Here is a 19,337-nt window from a genome sequence, read left to right as displayed (position 1 = left end):
GAGGAATGACCAAATAATTCTTGAAAGAGCTCATCTTTAAATAAAGTTTTAACACACAAAAAAAAAGATAAAAAAATAAGGATTTATCTTTTTTTTCAAAAATTTGTGATGCAGCTCGTGGAGTGTTTTTGTGCTACTCGAATCGGCGAAGTCGCAAAATTCGAAAGATAGTTCTGCGCGGTCTTTCGCGGCGACGTCTGTTGGTAAACGAGACCTTTTAGCTGTACTCGTGTTCGACGCACGCCGATCGAAGAGGGCTTCGAGTCACGTCGTCACGTGACGCGCCTCGGCCCGGATCCGCCGTCGTTTTTGTAAAACTGCACGCTGCTCCGGATACCGCAGAGTTTGCTCGATTTCGCTTTCGTTTCTGCGAGCGCAAAAAGTCCCAGAGGGACTGAAAAGAAAACCGACCGATCCCCAACACGTTCCGCTCTCGCAGTGCGACGACGAGACGGAAATCCAAAGAGTTTCTTTTCCCGTCGTATTTAACTCACGCTTTTTAATAATCGGCTTTTCACAACGTAATACCGTATTACGGTAAAACACACACGTCACGGTGAGGATTTCTGTACGGACGTGTTTATGTAACGTTTATGGAAGGAGTCTCCAGTGTCAGTGCTTTGTAACAGTCAGAGGTGAAGCGGGGACTTTAGGTTTTCGGGTGAGTTTACGCGTCGCAGGTTCACACTAACATGACACGCTGTGTTTTCTTGTCCGTTTTGTTTCTCTTGTTAACTTTAAGAGAGAATAAATAGAGCTTTCTGAGGGAAAGACTGTCTGCAGCTGCCATAACGTAAATGAGAACTTGTTTCACACACAACTATAAACAGATTTTGTCGTTCTTTGATGAATTGAAATCGTACACGTTAACAGATTTTGCTATATAAAAGGAATAAAAGACGTCAGGACACAGTGTTATAGGAAAATCATCCGTTTTGGACACTGATTATTTCACTATAACAGCATGACACAGAGGGGTTTATCCCTGACATAATCCATCGAGGAAGACAAAAACATAAGCTTAGGTGTTAAAGATGGATAATAAATACTCTCAACAGTGGCAAATGGGTCCAAAATCTTGATTTTAAAACCTGACAAAGATCACCTAAGCTATAAAACAAGTCACTACTTACCACAGAAAACTACTTATTTCATGTGTATAAACGGATATCTGAGCGTGGTTTGATTTAACGCGGGAACGAGAGTTAGTACGCAGTAGAAACTGTCATGAACATTGGATTTTATTGTATTTTATTTTCAATCCAACTTTAATATGTTTTAATTAAAGTAGGAAGTTGGGGGGGGTATTCAGGACTCAGACAATATATATATGGTCACTTTTTAGTCATCTTTAAGGCTTCATAAAACAATTTAAACAAATATTATTCCATAAAGATTGTTTATAATTGTATGTAAAAATGGCATGTTTATGAAAGGGGGCTACACCAGTACCTTCTCTCGCAACCTATTTCGGTGGGATGTCGGTTTACTGTCATTAATGATATATTTAATATTTTATTAATGATTACAATTTTGTTTTTGGTGTAGAAACATTGGTCTGACTCCAACTTGTGTGGAACAGACTCACTAGTATCGACTCTCCTTCGCCAAAAAGTGTAGAAACTGACAATCGACTCTTTATTTATAGTTTTATAAAGAGAATCGACTCCCTACTCTCATGTAACCATCAATTCACGGTGTTCAGAATCTGAGAGTCGACTCTTTATTTTAAAATTCGACTCCCAGCTTTCTCGTTGTACCCGAACTACATTAAAAACACGAAATATTACAATGCACACAAATCAGTTTTGGCTGTTATTATTTATTACGTTCGAGCTAAGTTAATAAATGAAAATAAACCGCGCGCGCGCAAAAAAAACAAACGAACAACCGTTTCAACTCCTAATCGTGTCGTTTAGCCGATAGGCTAGCTAGATCACAGGCTAGGCGGTTAGCTAAAAGATTGGCTATCATGCTAAGCTAACTAGCTATCTCGCTCGCCTCGCGTGCGCATCAACGACGGGCTAGTTAGCCAGGCTATGTTTAGCTAGCTAATCCGAGTTTAACGTAAACGATGACGCTTTGACACGCAGGTTAGCCAGCTAGCATAATTCAAACGAAATAACGTGAATAACGGTCAAACCTGTGTAGGGCTATTCAGCTAGCACAGCTGAGCTCGGCTAATTAACCTTGAGCAGTTAGCAGTAGCGAGTAAGCTAACGAATGTTTTATCGCTTCTGCCTTGCATTTATTTTTTTTGGAATAATTCAGACAGGCCCTGTCTCTTTAAGGCCACATCCACTGGGGCAAATGATATAAACCGGGCAACTAGTTTTATTCATTATTTTTAAGGCCCATTTTTATTTCCCCATCCACGCGCGGGCGGACACTCACACCCGCCGCGCACGGCTTCCTCTCTCTCACACACACTCAGAGAGAGAGAGAAGGAGTGGACCAGGCCACTGCTCTCCCGATTCCACTTCTCTAACTCTTTCTCCCTCCCGGCCATCTTACCCCCAACGCTCCCCCACCATGTCCCTCATAAACGCAGGCTCACCTCGTCGCCCCGTGTCCCCCCTGTTTTCGCTCCGTCTCCGCTGCTGCCGACTCACAGCGCCGCTCGGTCTCCAAAATGGCGCTTGTGAACAAGGAGAGAGACTGAGGCGGTAAACTCGGCAGCAGCAGAGAGGCGGCCACTTTCAGTAACCGAGCGAGCAGGGACAACGGCGCCATGGCGAGGACGGAGCACGGAACAGGCATTCATAATCAACCGCCGAGCAGGCGCCGCGACGAGACAGTATTTTGCGCACTAAACAGCGGCGAGATCTTTCCTCTGTAACACACTGTACTAACTTTTATTCAAATATAAACATCCGCAATGCGCGTCCCGGTCATATTTCCACGCTTTAACGGAGATGAGAGTTTCTGCAATCGATCAGTGATGCCTTGGAAGACTCACAAGTCCACTGATGTGCGTGTGACGTCATCGCCACCGCTTCCAAATATCGCGTGATTTCGCGAGATTTTTGTACTAATTATAAACTTCTTAGGATTTATTAGTGTGTATACATATACACGCACACACACATATATACATATACTATTTATATATATATATATACACACACATATATGGCACTTAAAATTTAATATAAAATATACTCCTTATAATATTTATAAATCCCCCCCACACACAGAGCCAGGAAAATAAAACACAGAAAAGTGACTCATCATGTCTCGATAATCGTTTTCACAATATATATTGTGATACGATGTACGATGTCATGCAATACTATTATCGTGAACGCTTCTTCAGTCCGTCAGCGTTTATTTAGTTAAAAAGTCGTGTTTGTGGACTGCCAGAATTTGTTCCCATGGAAACATGCAGCACGCACCATTTTCTCTGTTAGTTCTTTCGTTCTTCGCGATAAAAATATCAAGTTTTAAAAAAAGCCTTCTTTTTTTTTATCAAGGCTAAGCTAGCAAATGAGCTGTGCTAAATTATACAAGTAAACACAGAACCATTTGCTAATTTCAGTATAGGAAAGCACCAGAATGTTACGGCAAGTAAAATACAATAAGGGGGCGGCTGCAGGATTCTGAAGCGGTGACGACTCTGTCGTAGGTAAGGTGTAATGTGTAATATGCAAATGATCAGACACTCTTTAAAAATCTAATGGATACTTATAACTTATATAGCGAAACTAAATAATTCAGCCAGGAACACATCGAATCATCAGTATATAATAATAATAATAATAATAATAATAAATTATATTTATATATTACTACTATTATATAATACGTTTACTCCACTACTAGTAGTAATACATTTGTTATAATTCGTCATACGTTTTAATAAATATATTATACTATTATATAATTATATATAGAACTAATACAATTCAGCGATTCAAATTTCACTAAATAATACTCACACTAAAATGATTAAATACTACTACTAATAATAATGCATTTATAATAATTTGTCATACTTTTTAATAATTGTTATACTATATAATATATATATAATTATAAAACTAATATAACTATCTTATTATAAGGTTTATTTATTTAAAAATGCTACTACTATTGCTAATAATAATAGTAACAATAATAATAATAATAAGCAAGAGGAGGAGGAGAAAGGGACTAATGAAGGAGGAAGAGGAGGCAAAGAAAGAGGAAGAGGAGAAGGAAGAGGAGGAGAAGAAGGAAGAAGAGGAGGAGGAGAAGGAAGAGGAGGAGAAGAAGGAGGAAGAGAAGGAGAAGAAGGAGGAAGAGGAGGAGAAGGAGGAGGAGGAAGAGGAGGAGGAGAAGGAGGAAGAGGAGGAGAAGGAGGAGGAGAAGGAGGAAGAGGAGGAGAAGAAGGAGGAAGAGGAGGAGGAGGAGGAGAAGGAAGAGAAGGTAATTTGCAAAGTCATTTGAAATAAGAGATTACTGGTGTTGTACGTGTGTAGTGTAATGTCTGATCCTGATGACAAATGACTCAGATAGAAACACGATGCTGTAGGGTTTATTTGTGTAATCCCGTGTGATACACGTTAAAGCATTTACGCCTTCTCACACACACACACACACACACACACACAGGCACAGTTACACTGCTGGAGTTTATGATTTAGCTGAAAATCTTTAAAAGCTCTTGATGCTACACGTCTCAGTATTCAGTAACACACAGGCATTCTGAAAGCACTGAAACGGTGATGCGTGTACAGAGGGCTCTGCTCCACACACACACACACACACACACACACACACACACACACACACACACACACGCACAAACACGGGGCAGCTATGACGTCAGGTGCATTTTACAGAAGATGAGTTTCAGAGCCAGCTGGACATTTCTTCCTCGAAGCTGTGCGGGTCGATGAAAGGCTTATCGATGGATTTGATCATCAGCTCGCCGCAGTAGGCGCACTCGGACGCCACGATGTCGTCGATGTCCGATTTGATCTGCTCTCGGCTGCCCTGGCCTTTCCCCAGGCTCACCGCGTCCTCCTCCTTGGGTCTGTGGCGAGACTTGGTGGTCTGCGTGGCAGCGGCGAGCTTCTTCTGCAGTTCCTCCAGCTTGCTCTGCTTGTACGCCGAGAGGTGTGGCGTGACCTCCTGGAAGAGGCAGTCGTAATGGAACATGTGTCCGCACAGGAAGAGATAGAAGGGTCGGTTGAGTAAGGGGAAGTCACAGGTGGCGCACTTCTCCTGAGACTCCACCACGCCGTACTTGTTCCTCATCTCCTGGATGTCCTGCCGGATGCGCCTGGCGCTCTCCGTGGCCTCCTCCATCTCCTGCTTGAGCTCCTCGATGTGCTGGTTGTACTCCTCCAGCGAGAGGCAGATGGCCTCCTTGAAGTGGTCGATGGTGACGAAATCCGGGAAGAAAGGCAAGATGTCCTCGATCTTCAGCAGGTTGCAGCTGGACAGACAGTTCATCGCCTTCTTCACGTCCTTCTCCTCCTGAACCACGTGACGGGCGATTTTCAGCCACAGCTTCTTCCTCAGCTCCTCGTCGTCCTCGGGGAGGTCCGCGCACGACTTGGCCAAATCGACATCCACCTGATCTCACACACACACACACACACACACACACACTTTAGATGTTGTACGAGTAACATCCGCTGTTCGAAATATTATTACAATAGTCTCCGAGTCCTCGTCTATGGCACGCTTTGTGCTCTTTATTTTTACGACTAGACATCAAATTTCCAATTAACTCGAGAAAAAAAATAACAAACAGATCCTAAAAGTGATTATATTATATATTCTGTAGCGCTATACTAAATATTTATTATATAGGCTCTACAACATGACTATATTACACCCTGTGTAGGAAGCATCAATAGGGATTAGCAAGTATTTTAAATCCCGCTAAATATCGTCCACAGGGAGACCATACGAGTAGATCGTTCTATTCGATTTTTAAAAATGATTAAAAAAATATATTTTCTTTTAGAAACATAATTAAAAAATGAAAATTAAAAAAAAATTGCAACATTAATAAATATTCAAGAAAATAAAATTTGGATCAAATTGTAAAAATGAATGTGACAGACCCCATTTATTTATTTATTTTGCGATAAAATTTATAACTATATATTTATATATACGGGCGGCTGTGGATCAGGTGGTAGAGCGGGTTGTCCACTAATCGTAGGGTTGGCGGTTTGATTCCCGGCCCACGTGACTCCACATGCCGAAGTGTCCTTGGGCAAGACACTGGATGCCAAGTTGACATTAATCTTTTTGCTATTATTATTATTATTATTATTATTATTATTATTATTATTATCCATCCATCTTCAATATCGCTTTATCCTTTTCAGGGTCACGGGGGAACCTGGAGTCTATCCCAGGGAGCATGGGGTACAAGGCGGGGTACACCCTGGACAGGGTGCCGATCCATCGCAGGGCACAATCACATACACACTCACACACCCATTCATACACTACGGACACTTTAGACACGCCAATCAGCCTACCATGCACGTCTTTGGACTGGGGGAGGAAACCGGAGTACCCGGAGGAAACCCCCGCAGCACGGGGAGAACATGCAGACTCCACACACACAGGGCCACGGTGGGAATCTATTATTATTATTATTATTATTATGATGATGATGATGAGGATGTTACCTCCTTATGATTAGGCCTGTCTGGATAATTCCGTCATGGACTTGTGCTAGGATATACGGACGTGACGGCGGTCGTTATTACCGACCTCGAGATCGCCCGTCGTGTTCACATGCGTGTTCGTGTACAGAAGAATGAACGTCGCCAACATTTTAGCCGTTCGCGCCGCTTCCGTCCTCTCGTCCGCTCCAGTGCTGTCCAACTTCAATCGGATGAAAACTTCCAACGTCGGTGGAATTTAAGATAAAAACACACATCGGAGTCGCAGGCGTGTCGCGCGCACTAGCAGCGGTTTTAATCGAAACACTCTGAAAACAACGGGTCGGATATTAACGGTGCAGTAACGGTGTTTTTAGAAGAAGGTAAATGTAGAAAGAATAGCTGTAGTGTTTCAGATAATCCAGTCGTAGTCAGTAACGCGGGGGATCGAGGAGGCGTTTAATCTGCGTGAGCTGAAGCGGAGCGGTGACGGGACGGCGGTGAACTGAAATATCATTATATCGGTGGCATTAAAATGACAATAATATCGTTTATCGCAATTATTTCCGGGACGATATATCGTCCGACACAAGGAGCTATCGTGACAGGCCTACTCGTGACTTTTCTCCTCCCGTAGTTACGCTGCCGGTCGAAAGATTTCCGTGCTAAACCGCCGGCGCACTCTCACCTGCAAAGCTAAATCCACGGCTTCTTCGTACAGCTCCATTATCCTGTAGACCAACACGCAGGCTTGGTGATAGCCGTGTTCGGCGCAGAGGCGCAAGGCGTATTTCAGGTCGTAGTGGATCTCCGAGGCGTGCGTTCCCGCCTGCTCGAGGTACCACAGCAACGAATCCGGCTTGTACTTGGCGTAGAGTGACAGCAGATAATTGTGTATGGCTTCTTCCTTCACGCTGAGCTCGTGCACGCAGAACTCCATGTAACGGATGGTCTCGTCGATCTGCTGGGTGCTGCCGATCTGACTGTAGTTCACCAGCGCCGGGATCAGCTGCTTGGGATCGAGCCGGTTGCCCATTTGGATCCAGGCGTCCACGACTTTCTTGGGAATGTGCTGCATGAGAACCGGGGAGAACTTGTAGAACAGCTTTTCGTCGCAGTGCTTGGAGAGGACGTCGAGGGCGGCAGCGTAGTCGTCGTGCTGGCAGTGGTGAGAGATGACCCTCTCGTAGTCCTGCATGATGACGGAAAAATAGACCATGTCGTCGACGTTGCCGTGGCTCGCCAAGAGATCGTAGATGGTGCTCCGGTTGTTGTAGAAGCACTCCTTGTGCTTGTTGGTACACAGGAAGCGTCGGAATTCCTCACGCGTTTCCTGAAACTCCGCCCTCTTTTGGACGTCCGCCTCCAGTTGTCCGAGGCGGTTCAGGTACAACTCGGTCAACCAGGTGACGAGCAGCGTGATCTGGGTCTTCTCTTTGGCTTTGAGGTTGTCCAGTTTTCGTAACAGGAACTCCTTCAGAGCCTCCTCCTGCTTGGCTTCGATGAACTTCAACGCGATCTCCTCGAAGTAGTTCTGCGTCAGGGCGTAGCACTTGGCGCTCTCCAGATAGTGTTTGTTCTGGAACCAGTGCTCCGCTTCCTTGGCAAGCACCATATCCTTGCACTCGGGTCGATCCTTGCAGTACTCTTTGGCCAGGTCAAACTTCTTCATGCTCATGTACATCCGCCAGACGTCTCTAGACTCCCTCTGGATGTGGTACCGGAAGACGGCTTTCTCGGTGTAGATCCACACCAGGCCGCCGACGGGGTCTTTGATCATCTTTTTGAGGGGGCCGAACTTATCCGGGAAGACGTCTTCGTAGACGACTTGTCCGTTCAGGGTGCAGATGGCCTTGACGCGATCGGGGAGCAGGAGAAGGAAATGAAACTGGGTGAGGACGATGGAGATCGGTTTGTTATAGTCGAAGTCGATATCCGGTGTGTATTCCCAAACCTGGACGTCGCTGAGAAGAGAGTCGGGCCGCGAGTAGTCCAAGCGGCCGTAAAAAACCCCGTTTCCCATCATCCAGGCGAAGGAGTTCGGGCTTGAACGGAGCTTGGAGGTGTAGAAGCCGATCTCGCTGTAGCCCATGTTGACAGGAAACTCCTGAAAGCTCGGTGAAGGATCCTGATTCTGAGCAAAGATTGAGCTGAAGCCTTGCTGCTCGGAACCCTCGGCTAACTTGCCGACGAACTGAAAGAGGCGTTTGCGCGTGGTGGCGATAATGAAGTACTTCGACTCTATCCCACGTTCCACCTCCAGGCAGCAGACCGGCGCCGGCTTCCCGTCCTCTTCCAAGGAATGAACCTGCCTGAAGTACTGGTCTGGGTTGGTGTTGAAAAGGGAACCCTCGGAAGCGGAGATTTCTGCCTCGAAGATGATGCCCTGGCCGGTCCCGACAAGAATCGGGCCGGTGTTTGTTTCGTTGCCTAAAATCTTGTTCCAGCCCACGCTCTCGATCAAGTGGCCCCTCCACCTAGAGAGGCCGCGGACCTTCTGGGTGTTTCTGTTCAAGTAGACGCACTCGCTCGAGGTCAGACTAATCACCAAGTGAGATCCTGAAACACAAGAAAGGTCTTGGATTTGTACTGTGTACGAAGAACTAAAGCACACGAGCAGCAGGCTAAGTCTACAGTAACTCGAATAATCGCCCTTTACAACCGTGATGAGGAGAGACGCATCTCAGAACGCACGACGCATCAGACCGTGAGGTGGATGGACCACCACAGCAGGAGACCGCTTCAGGTTCCGCTTCGACAGCAGAACCTGGTATCTTGGGTCGTAGTTTGATGACAGAAGATTAACAATTTTTCCAAAATAGTTTCTATATTTTTAAGACGTCGTGTTTAAACCACAGCTAATACCTCTATTTTCTTCTTATTCTTCTTCTTATATGAAAATTAATGTCTTTGAAATCCAAACTTCTTTTCCCTAAACATGTAAAAAAAAACCCCTAAAAAAAAAACCTTTTTACACACTATTTTTATCAATACTCTAAAACTATTACAGCAGAATATGCAGAATATGCAAATAACTTCAGTTTACGCAGATACGCAGTTTAATCTGGATAATCCGGTAAATCTCCGTGAAATAAATAAACGCACGTATGAACCGACCCGATCCTGCCGCGATTCTAAATCGAACACGACTTGAACGTTTTTAACCCGTGCGACGTCGCACAAACGGGACGGAACCGATCCTGCTGAACGTGATGCACAAAGGGGGAAAGTAAGGAAACTCGTGAAATCCGGGAACACGTTCGATCGCGGAAGAGTTCGCGGAGGAAGGATTACCTGTGGGATCTAGGAAGAGTTTGTGTACTTTCCCGTCGTCCTTCCTTCCCAGCTCGATCTGGTTCAGCTGATCCGGTTTCCCCAGATCGATCCTACATCAAAAACACCAGCGTCATTTGCATAACTTTCCGGCTAACCCGACCGTCACAGCTCGATCAGGTTGTATGTAGCGCGCCTGTATTGAAATGGAAATACGCTGCGTTACCTCAACAGAGTGTCCTTCCCGAGACTCATGCACAGCTGGTTGTTGCACACGCAGAAGTGATTGATCTTTTCGGGCGGCGAGAAGTCGATCCGCTGCTTGTTGAAGATCGGCTTTTCTTCCTCCAGCCTGATGTTCACGAATCCTGCAGGACACGAGAGGAGAGGAGAGGACTAAAGCACGCGAGTCCAGAACTGAAGGTCTGAACGTTAACGGTGATGTCATACGGCGGACCCTGTTTCTGGGTTTGTTTTCAGTACAAACAAATTAATTAGAGAGAGAGTGTGTGTGTGTGTGTGTGAGAGAGAGAGAAAGAGTGTGTGTGAGAGTGAGAGAGAGAGAGATTAATCTACATTAAGGATTCGAAGTCTTTTGGAGTTTATTCTAGCAGCTTTATGTGTAAACGATATAATGCACAGCTGTGAAAATTACTACTCAAACATCTGCATTTGTAAACAGATATTACAAAACAAATCTCTCGAACAGTAATATCGTTATTCATAATAATAAAGAAGAACGAAATAAAAAGCTTAGTGCTCAACATTGCGTGGAGTGAATGAACTCTGTGTATGCTGTGTATGGTATAGACCCCCATGCTGGAGTCTTCCGACAGCGTTTTTACAGAAAACGATCCACGTCCAGGCGAGTGTGAAATAATTCAATCGAGAATATGACTGCACACAAATAAACACAAGAAAAACAAGCCTTCTCTGTTCATATTTACGCTTTATGAGCCATTTAAACAGGATTGTGTGCATTTAAATGAGGCCACTTGCCAGACCATACACTAACTCCAACACTGTATTTGCATAAATATGCTGCTGATGAATTAAATATGGATCTGTTTCTATTCGTTTGCTACAAAACAGACGGGGATTTAACACACATTCACACATCAGAGAGATCATTAAGAGGTGTGAAGATTGTCCTCCGTTCATCAGTCACAGGGAGACAAAAGAGCTGCTTTTTCCTACCCACTCCGTTCCCGTTCACACCGTCCTGATCTACGACCCGCCCCGACCGACGACCGTCCCGACCGACGTCCCATCCCGACCGACGACCGTCCCGACCTACTACCCGCCCCGACCTACTACCTGCCCCACGACCCGCCCCGACCGACGACCGTCCCGACCGACGACCCGCCCCGACCGACGACCATCCCGACCTACAACCCGCCCCGACCTACAACCCGCCCCGACCTACGACCGTCCTGACTGACGACCCGTCCCGACCTACAACCCGCCCCGACCTACAACCCGCCCCGACCGACGACCCGCCCTGACCAACGACCGTCCCGACCTATGACCCGCCCCGACCGACGACCCGCCCGTCCCGAACTACGACCGTCCCGACCCACGACCGACCATCCCGACCAACGATGATTGCCCCGACCAACGACCGCCCCAATCAATAACCGTCCTCTACAGCAAGTGTAGTGTAGTGTATTGTAATGTAGTGTAGTGTGGTGTATTGTAATGTAGTGTAGTGTAGTGTGGTGTATTGTAGTGTAGTGTAGTGTATTGTAATGTAGTGTATTGTAGTGTAGTGTAATATAGTGTAGTGTAATGTAGTGCAGTGTAGTGTAGTGTAGTGTAGTGTAATGTGGTGTAGGGTAATGTAGTGCAGTGTAGGGTAGTGTAGTGTAGTGTAGTGTAGTGTAATGTGGTGTAGTGTAGTGTAGTGTAGTGTAGTGTAATGTGGTGTAGGGTAATGTAGTGCAGTGTAGGGTAGTGTAGTGTAGTGTAGTGTAGTGTAATGTGGTGTAGGGTAATGTAGTGCAGTGTAGGGTAGTGTAGTGTAGTGTAGTGTAGTGTAATGTAGTGTAGTGTAGTGCAGTGTAGGGTAATGTAGTGCAGTGTAATGTGGTGTAGTGTAATGTGGTGTAGTGTAATGTGGTGTAGTGTAATGTAGTGTAGTGTAGTGTAAAGTAGTGTACTGTAGTGTAGTGTAAAGGAGTGTAGTGTAGTGTAGTGTAATGTAATGTAGTGTAGTGTAGTGTAGTGTAGTGTAAAGGAGTGTAGTGTAGTGTAGTGTAGTGTAGTGACTCTGTACCTGAGTGGGTTATCCCTATCATGTTGGCCGCAGGAAGGCGTCCGGACTGCACCGGGTGTCTGATCATCTGAGAGTCTTCATAATCATCCAGAATAGTCGCCATTTTATCTTTAATGCTGATTTAAAGAATGATCTAAAATGAACTAAACCTCGTCTGCATTTCCGTTGTTTACGTCCACAGCTAGGCTAGGCTTAGCTAACACCTAGCTAAATAACAGTAGCCACACAGCTATGGGCCTTTCAGACCCTGTAGACAACAATCAGTTAAGACTTTAAAGCCTTATAAAACAGAGGAAGTAGAAACAAAACGCAAAATAAGGCTATTATTAACACAAACGCCTCCTAAAATCAGAAAGAGAGCCTGTGTGTCATGAGAGGTGGCCTCTGGTCACGTGATCACAAATCATGTGATTGATTGTAGCGGGTGCAGTTTTGTAACCGTCCACAAGATGTCGCCGGTTAGTCATATTAATATAAATAAATAATCATTTCATCGCTACAGTGTTTTCTAGTCGAATTTATACAGCTAAACGAAACTTTATTGACTTTTTACCGCTCTTATTAAGTGCGTTGTTCATTATGAAATAAAGTACAAAACAGCTGTTTATCCACAGAAGACCCGCGTCTTTACACTAGAGAGAATACAACTTTATGAGTAAAATATTATTGAGATATGATCACTGGAATACTTTATTGTATATTTTGTTTGTCTTCAAGGGAGCCAAATTTTACCCACTATAATATCTGATTCCCTTTTGAAAAGAAAGCAAGTATAATGTTTAACAAAAATATATATACAGTTATAAATATTAAATGCATCCATTAATATTATCTATACAGGTTTTTACAATAAATGAGCATAAAAATATATATTTTTTAATGAGAGCATTTTTTTTTTTCAGAGAGGTCTTAAATTCCCCCAGGAGATTTGCTGTCTTTAAATCCATTCTTATTTTCTATAACTACTTTAAGACTAACGTTTTGTCACATATTTCCCTAAAGGTTATTTTGCTTACAAATAAACTACCGTTTAAGGACGTTTAAAAAAAAAAAAGTTTAAAAGTCTAATATAGAGTCACAATAAGACGCTCCATGGTGAAATAAAACTAAATCATGAAATAAATTGGACTTACAGAAAAAAAAAAGAAAAAAAGAATATGTATATGCATACATACGTTAATATATAAAGGAGGCTTTCACAAATCATAATAAATAATATACTTTTACTTTTTTTATTCAAAACAAATGAAGAAAACCAAAGAAAAGAAAACAGTAAGCAGGTGATTATGCAAAAAAAAAAAAAAAAAAAAAAAAAAAAGTAAATAAATAAGTGAAAACAAAACCAAAAAGTCAGTGAGGCTATGAAATCGAGGCTTGTGGGCGTGGCTATGCAAATGAGCCCCGGGGTAGACAGGGAAGTCACATCCGTGTGTGTGCTCAGTCCGTGTGTATGAGTCTGAGAGGAATGAGGTGACACTCATCACATTACTCAACACTTTCAGAGCTTCAGTGGTCCTCCAGGACGGATTTTTCAGACTTCCGGTGTTGGACATGCCACCCCAAATGGATTATTTCTACCAAGAGGCGCGAGTTCCGCCGGTGTGTCTGGAGCAGGGGCACGAGCACGAGCACGCGCCGGAGTCGGACCCGGAGCCGGACCCGGAGCCGGTGATCAGCTGCATGCTGGTGGGAGATGGAGCTGTGGGTAAAACCAGCATGATCATCAGCTACACCAACAACGGATACCCCACTGACTACAAACAGACCGCTTTCGATGTGTTTTCAGGTAAGAACCTCATGTTCTTCTGCAACACCCTGCTTACATCATAGAAATCAACTACACTCTTTCAAATACTTACTTTTCTTCTTCATCATCATCATCATCTTCTTCTTCATCTTCATTAGGACAAGTCCAGGTTGATGGAGCACCTGTCCGGATCCAACTGATGGACACAGCTGGACAGGTAAGAACCCTGTAATATCATGGGTTAGGGAAAGTTCACTTTGGTCCTCAGGAACTTGTAGATCATTAATCGAGTTTGAATTTTAAACCCAAACTAAACTGCACAATTATTTATACCCCATCACAGATTTATTCCAGACTCTATCGTCTACATTATATTTATAATATAAAGTAAATGCCAACTGTACGTGTATATTCCCGTGTTTAATATATCTCAGAAACATTCCATCGCCTATTTCATCCATCAGAGAAGCCCGTATAGACACTGCTTCGTTTGATTATCTTTCTATTTTTTTTTTAAACGCGTATACTAAAATGTATCATCCGGAAAGAAATAAAAACAAACAAACACAGTATTTGCATGTTCATTTCTTAAAATACTTGTTAAAAACACGTCACATAGCTTGATGTGACGACCTGCCACCTGCCACGTTTGCACTGTATATTTATATATTTTAGAAATATTTTACCGTTTATTTCTCATCCGGATGGGAAACCTACATGTACACTATTAATAAGGATTTTAAAAAAAGAAAAAGAAAAGAAAAAAAAAAAGAAAAATGTATTATTATCTTTTATTATGTAATTCTGTATGTAACATACGGTATTAAATAATAAAAGTTTTAAAATAGTAAAAATAAAAAAAAATAAAAAAATCCGGTGAGAGATTAAGATGAAATATAACAGATGGATGTCAAATACAATTTAAAAATAATCTCGAATTTAAAAATAATAATAATAATAATAATAATAATAATAAAAAAACCTGATTGGGAGTGAATCGCAAACGTATGAAGGTTCCAGTCGTCCGTTAACGATGTCATTCTGCGGTATGACGGAAACCGAAGAGTCATCTAATCACGTGAATATGTATCACAGTGTTACTCGGGAATCGTTTTTTTTTTCTCTTCACATTCCTTCGTGCCGTGTCTCTCGGCGCGAGATGTTCTGTGTAGTTTTACTCACGTCAGTAAAACACCTCTCACCGAGAGACACGTCAGCTAAGAAGGTAAAAAGCGCCCGATGAGAATGATCTGTGCTGTAACGTGTAAAAGAACACGTGGAGTTCTTATCTGTGCGTCTTGGCTGTTTCAGGAGGAGTTCGACGGCTTCCGCTCTCTGTCCTACGCCCACACGGACGTCTTCCTGCTGTGCTTCAGCGTCGTCAACCCGACGTCCTTCCAAAACATCACGAAGAAATGGATCCCCGAGATCCGCTCGTGCAACCCGACGTCTCCCATCATCCTGGTCGGGACTCAGTCCGACCTCCTGCTGGACGTCAACGTTCTGATCGACCTGGACCGGTACAAGGTGAAGCCCGTGCTCGGGTCTCGGGCTCGGAGCCTGGCCGAGAAGATCCGTGCTACGGAGTACGTGGAGTGCTCGGCTCTGACGCAGAAGAACTTGAAGGAGGCTTTTGACGCCGCCATTTTCGCAGCCATCAAACACAAGGCCAGGAAAGCCAAGAAGATGAGACTGTCGGACAGGCGCGCGAAAGCTTTTTCCAAATGCAGCTGGAAAAAATTCTTCTGCTTCATCTGATCCTGTGGGTCAAACCCCGTGTGCTCTTGTGTAACTTATTATTTATTACTTTGGACGGTTTTGTGTGTGTGTGTGTGTGTGTGTGTGTTGTGCTCTCAATGCTTTGGATTGCAGAACATTTCACATGCGGCGGAAATCGTTCCCGCATCGTTACGTCACGACGGGAGAGACGTGAGACCAGAGCGCGAGCAAACAAACCGATTCTGTTAAGGTGCTGCGGACGATTCGTTTCCTGTAACAGCACTTCCTGAAGTGACTCATTCGTCTTGAATTCAACCTCAGCGATTTGCCGGACGAACGAAACGTGGCACTTTTTATCCGTTTAAAGTTGCCGGAACGTCCGCTAAACAGGTTCTCGCTTAGCAAGAAACCAAACCAAACCAAAAAAAAAAAAAAAACCCCAAAATGAAGTCTCCTGAAGATGACGGTTACAAAGCACTGACACTGGAGACTCCTTCCGTGAATATTAAGTAGAGGTCTGCTTAAAGAAAACGCCACCTCGGAACACTGCGGAGCGAGCGCGTTAACGGGAAGCGAACCGCACCCTAAAGTGAACCCGACAATAAAAAGCGCATCCAGGAGGAAACACGGCTCTCTGGGTTACGATGAAAAACGCCAACAGCGCATACAGTGTGTAGAGGTTGAGGATTTGCATGATGTGGGAGGGGGAAAGCCTGCAGCGTGGTGCGAGGAGCTGAAAGGGTTCGACGCGGTGGCGCTCTTTGTCCTCGGCGCGACGTCGTCAGACGGGACTTTTCATATGCGAGCTGCGGCGTGACCCGTGTTCCCGACGGCTCCTTCTGAACAATTAAGAGGCGACTCCGCGAGGACGGGATTGAGTCTGTTCAGCCGAGCAGCAGCTCCAGCCTGGCCATTGTGTTGCAAATCAATCTCAGGCCAGTGGGCGAGATCTTCTCCAGCACTGACAGCGTCCATCGTGATTAGTTTCTAAGACTCAATCAGGGAGGATTCACGTCTTGAGTTAACCATTAACACCAAATACACACACACACACACACACACACACGCACACACACGCGCACGCACACACATGCACACACAGGTGCCTTGTTTTGGATCTCTGGCTTGTTTACGTCGCTCACACTCTTTATCTCTGTATTGATTTGTTAGCTGGAGCGTGTGTACATACGATGCGATCGTGTAAAATACTGCTTGTTTTTTTTTTTTTGGCTAAAACACTAAACTTTATGCTTCTCGTGGAAGACACTTTTATATATAATGCTGTTTATTCTAAACAGTCGAATTTAACGCCCTAGGCAAGAAGGACTTCTTATTTTCACACACACACACACACACACACACACACACACACACACACATATATATATATATATATATATATATATATATATATATATATATATATATATATATATATATATATATATATATATATATGCATGACATTCTGGCTTTCACTGGTTCATTCATCCATGTATTTGTCAGTTTGTTTTTGTTTGTTTGTTTGTTTTCTCATTATTATTATGTTTTTTTGCATTCACTCTGGACGTCCTAACGATGTTTTGTGAGATGTTGTAATAAAATGAAGTAAAAATGACGCCTCCTGCACTGTGGTTCTTTCACGTGATTTGCACTATCTGCACGCTTCAATCCTCTTTCGTAACTCTGTCATTCCCGGGTCATTCCTCATTCCTGTCTGATTAAAATTCTTTATTCGCATATTTCGAGATGCCGGAGTTGTGCTCCCCGTGAGCCGTGAGCGCTAACCGTCGAGATCAAAACGAAACGAAACACAAACAAACAAACAAAAAAAGGCTTGAGATATTTCACTTGACGTGTAAACGAATCCGGAATATACGGAAATTCCACTTTATGAATTCAATCACGGGAAGAACAAAAAAAAAACCCCGAACTTTTTTCCGTGAGATGCACCTGTATATTACATTCATTATCTGAGCGCCATTTTGTACCGCGGCTCTGCCGAGTTCTCACCTCTGATTGGTCGGAAAGGTGTTACCGTCGTAGAAGTGGATTATTTCACGATATCGGCGTGTCACACTACGTTAATGATAATACCTCTCAAACCACAGCAGTTCGCCCACGACGAACTACAGTCCTTTTTTATGAATCACCAGAACGCCGAACTCTTTATCCGTTTCCGTTTCCAAGTTCGTTCCTGTCCTCGCTTACACTATAGCAGCTATAAACGCTATAAACGTCCCTTCACCAGCCTCTCTTTCACCTCTGACACTGGAGACTCCTTCCATCAACGTCTCCTTACCCAGACCTTTACACAGTTCTCGTTGTTAAATTCCAGCACGCGGGGCTTTTATTTTCAGCGTGCGTCTGCCGTACGATCTCCGTGTACGTTGTTACTATAGCAACAAGGACGTATTTTATACGCTTTGACGTTCCGTTAATATAAACCTGGGATTCGGAATACGGCACAGCTGGAACTGTCGTCAGAGGAGAACGGCCAGACCGCTCGTGGCGAGAGGAACGGCGTCTCGGGACACGCGGTACCGCGGAAGATCACATCTGGATCCGCTCCTGTCAGCACGAGGCTACGCTGGACACTGAAACCGGACCAGGTGACGACCGGGAAATGAGAAACGTCCGTAAGCACGCGTAGCAGTTATTCGAGTAGCCGTCGACGTCACCGTGACCTCTGTCTGGCGGTTAAAGCGGCTCGATCGAAAGTTCAGCTCGTGCCACGGGAAACAGGTTGAATTACGAGCTGCGTTGAGTGACAGGTGGTTCCTGTGGCGTTTTCCCCCCGGATGTAAAGGATGTACAAGGTGTATGAAATCGAACAGAAATCAAACTGCTTGCACAATAATAACTCGCACGGCGTTGCATCACGCCGCAGCAGTATCGCATTACGTGTGAATCTTTCTTGCCGTAACGCTTTCCTTTTTTTTTTTTAATAGAGATAGTTCCTGGTACAGAGTAGTATGCAAAGAGAACACACACACACACACACACGCACACACACACACGCACAGAGAAAGAGAAAGAGAGAGCGTGACCTATTCAGATATGTTTAACTAGTTTACATGAAAAGCTATTGTCTCATGTAAATAGTTCTGGTTATCAGGGCAGCGTGTGCACCGGAGCGCTGACATGACTCCGACGCAGAGCAGATCTTCATAAAAACCTACACCAAAGAAACTCCTTTGCATTCACGCAGTGATTAAAGTCATTTGTATTAGTGTTTACGGTTAAAGGTTAAGAAGATCTTGTGTTCAGATATTCCCTCTCGCTCGCTCGCTCTCTCGCTCGCTCACACACACCTGTCCTATACAGATTGTGCAACAGGGACCAGGCCTGACAGGTTCAGGTTCCCAGGAGCTGTGAGGTGTTCCTCTTGCTTTGTGGTTTGAGGGACGGTTACTCACCTCTTTGTTCGCCTCCTTTCCCAGGACTGAAGCTAAACAGTGCAGTGCTTTCTCTGGATCCGCGCCAGTTTCAGACTCTCTGAGTTTCACTGATGTCATCCTTCATCAAGCCTGACAAGAGGAAACTGGTGTGTGTCACTCATCCCATCAATCTCTCTCTCTCTCTCACACACACACACACACACACACACACACTTCATGCACTCATCACCAGCCACAGACATCATCATGTAACACACTTGTATAAACAACATAATAAGCATTATTTTATCAGGTTACACACACACACA

General features: G+C 44.3%; 3 protein-coding genes across 5 annotated transcripts in view; 1 reads left to right on the top strand and 2 right to left on the bottom strand.

Annotated features, from left to right (window-relative positions):
- Positions 1-2,724, bottom strand: part of ino80 (INO80 complex ATPase subunit) — a 47,743-nt gene extending 45,019 nt beyond the window's left edge. For 2 of the 3 annotated variants that reach the window (XM_053613719.1, XM_053613720.1), the window contains exon 1: positions 2,558-2,724. The gene's annotated coding sequence lies outside the window, so the exon portion shown is untranslated. The remainder of the gene's footprint in view (positions 1-2,557) is intronic. The other variant, XM_053613718.1, reaches the window with a different exon arrangement.
- A 1,776-nt stretch (positions 2,725-4,500) lies between these two features.
- On the bottom strand, positions 4,501-13,502 carry vps18 (VPS18 core subunit of CORVET and HOPS complexes). The gene is made up of 5 exons (XM_053613721.1): positions 12,163-13,502; positions 10,114-10,255; positions 9,909-10,000; positions 7,303-9,173; positions 4,501-5,562 (listed from the first exon to the last, which is right to left on the bottom strand). The coding sequence occupies exons 1-5, from the start codon at positions 12,263-12,265 to the stop codon at positions 4,834-4,836; spliced, it is 2,937 nt and encodes a 978-aa protein (XP_053469696.1). The 5' UTR covers positions 12,266-13,502; the 3' UTR covers positions 4,501-4,833.
- Positions 13,503-13,713: 211 nt separating this feature from the next.
- On the top strand, positions 13,714-17,001 carry rhov (ras homolog family member V). The gene is made up of 3 exons (XM_053613747.1): positions 13,714-13,948; positions 14,068-14,126; positions 15,221-17,001. The coding sequence occupies exons 1-3, from the start codon at positions 13,714-13,716 to the stop codon at positions 15,665-15,667; spliced, it is 741 nt and encodes a 246-aa protein (XP_053469722.1). The 3' UTR covers positions 15,668-17,001.
- The last annotated feature ends 2,336 nt before the right edge of the window (positions 17,002-19,337 follow it).

The sequence above is a fragment of the Ictalurus furcatus genome, chromosome 25 (assembly GCF_023375685.1).
Source record: "Ictalurus furcatus strain D&B chromosome 25, Billie_1.0, whole genome shotgun sequence".
NCBI classification, from domain to species: domain Eukaryota; kingdom Metazoa; phylum Chordata; class Actinopteri; order Siluriformes; family Ictaluridae; genus Ictalurus; species Ictalurus furcatus.
Note: the sequence above shows the minus strand (reverse complement) of the source record. Positions and strands in the feature narration are given on the sequence as shown.

Coding starts and splice junctions, on each gene's coding strand:
- vps18 (XM_053613721.1), bottom strand. CDS start 12,265: ATGGCGACTATTCTGGATGATTATGAAGACTCTCAGATGATCAGACAC. Junction 10,256..12,162: donor GATAGGGATAACCCACTCAG/GTACAGAGTCAC, acceptor CGTGTCCTGCAG/GATTCGTGAACATCAGGCTG. Junction 5,563..7,302: donor CCGTGGATTTAGCTTTGCAG/GTGAGAGTGCGC, acceptor GTGTGAGATCAG/GTGGATGTCGATTTGGCCAA.
- rhov (XM_053613747.1), top strand. CDS start 13,714: ATGCCACCCCAAATGGATTATTTCTACCAAGAGGCGCGAGTTCCGCCG. Junction 13,949..14,067: donor CGCTTTCGATGTGTTTTCAG/GTAAGAACCTCA, acceptor CATCTTCATTAG/GACAAGTCCAGGTTGATGGA. Junction 14,127..15,220: donor TGATGGACACAGCTGGACAG/GTAAGAACCCTG, acceptor TGGCTGTTTCAG/GAGGAGTTCGACGGCTTCCG.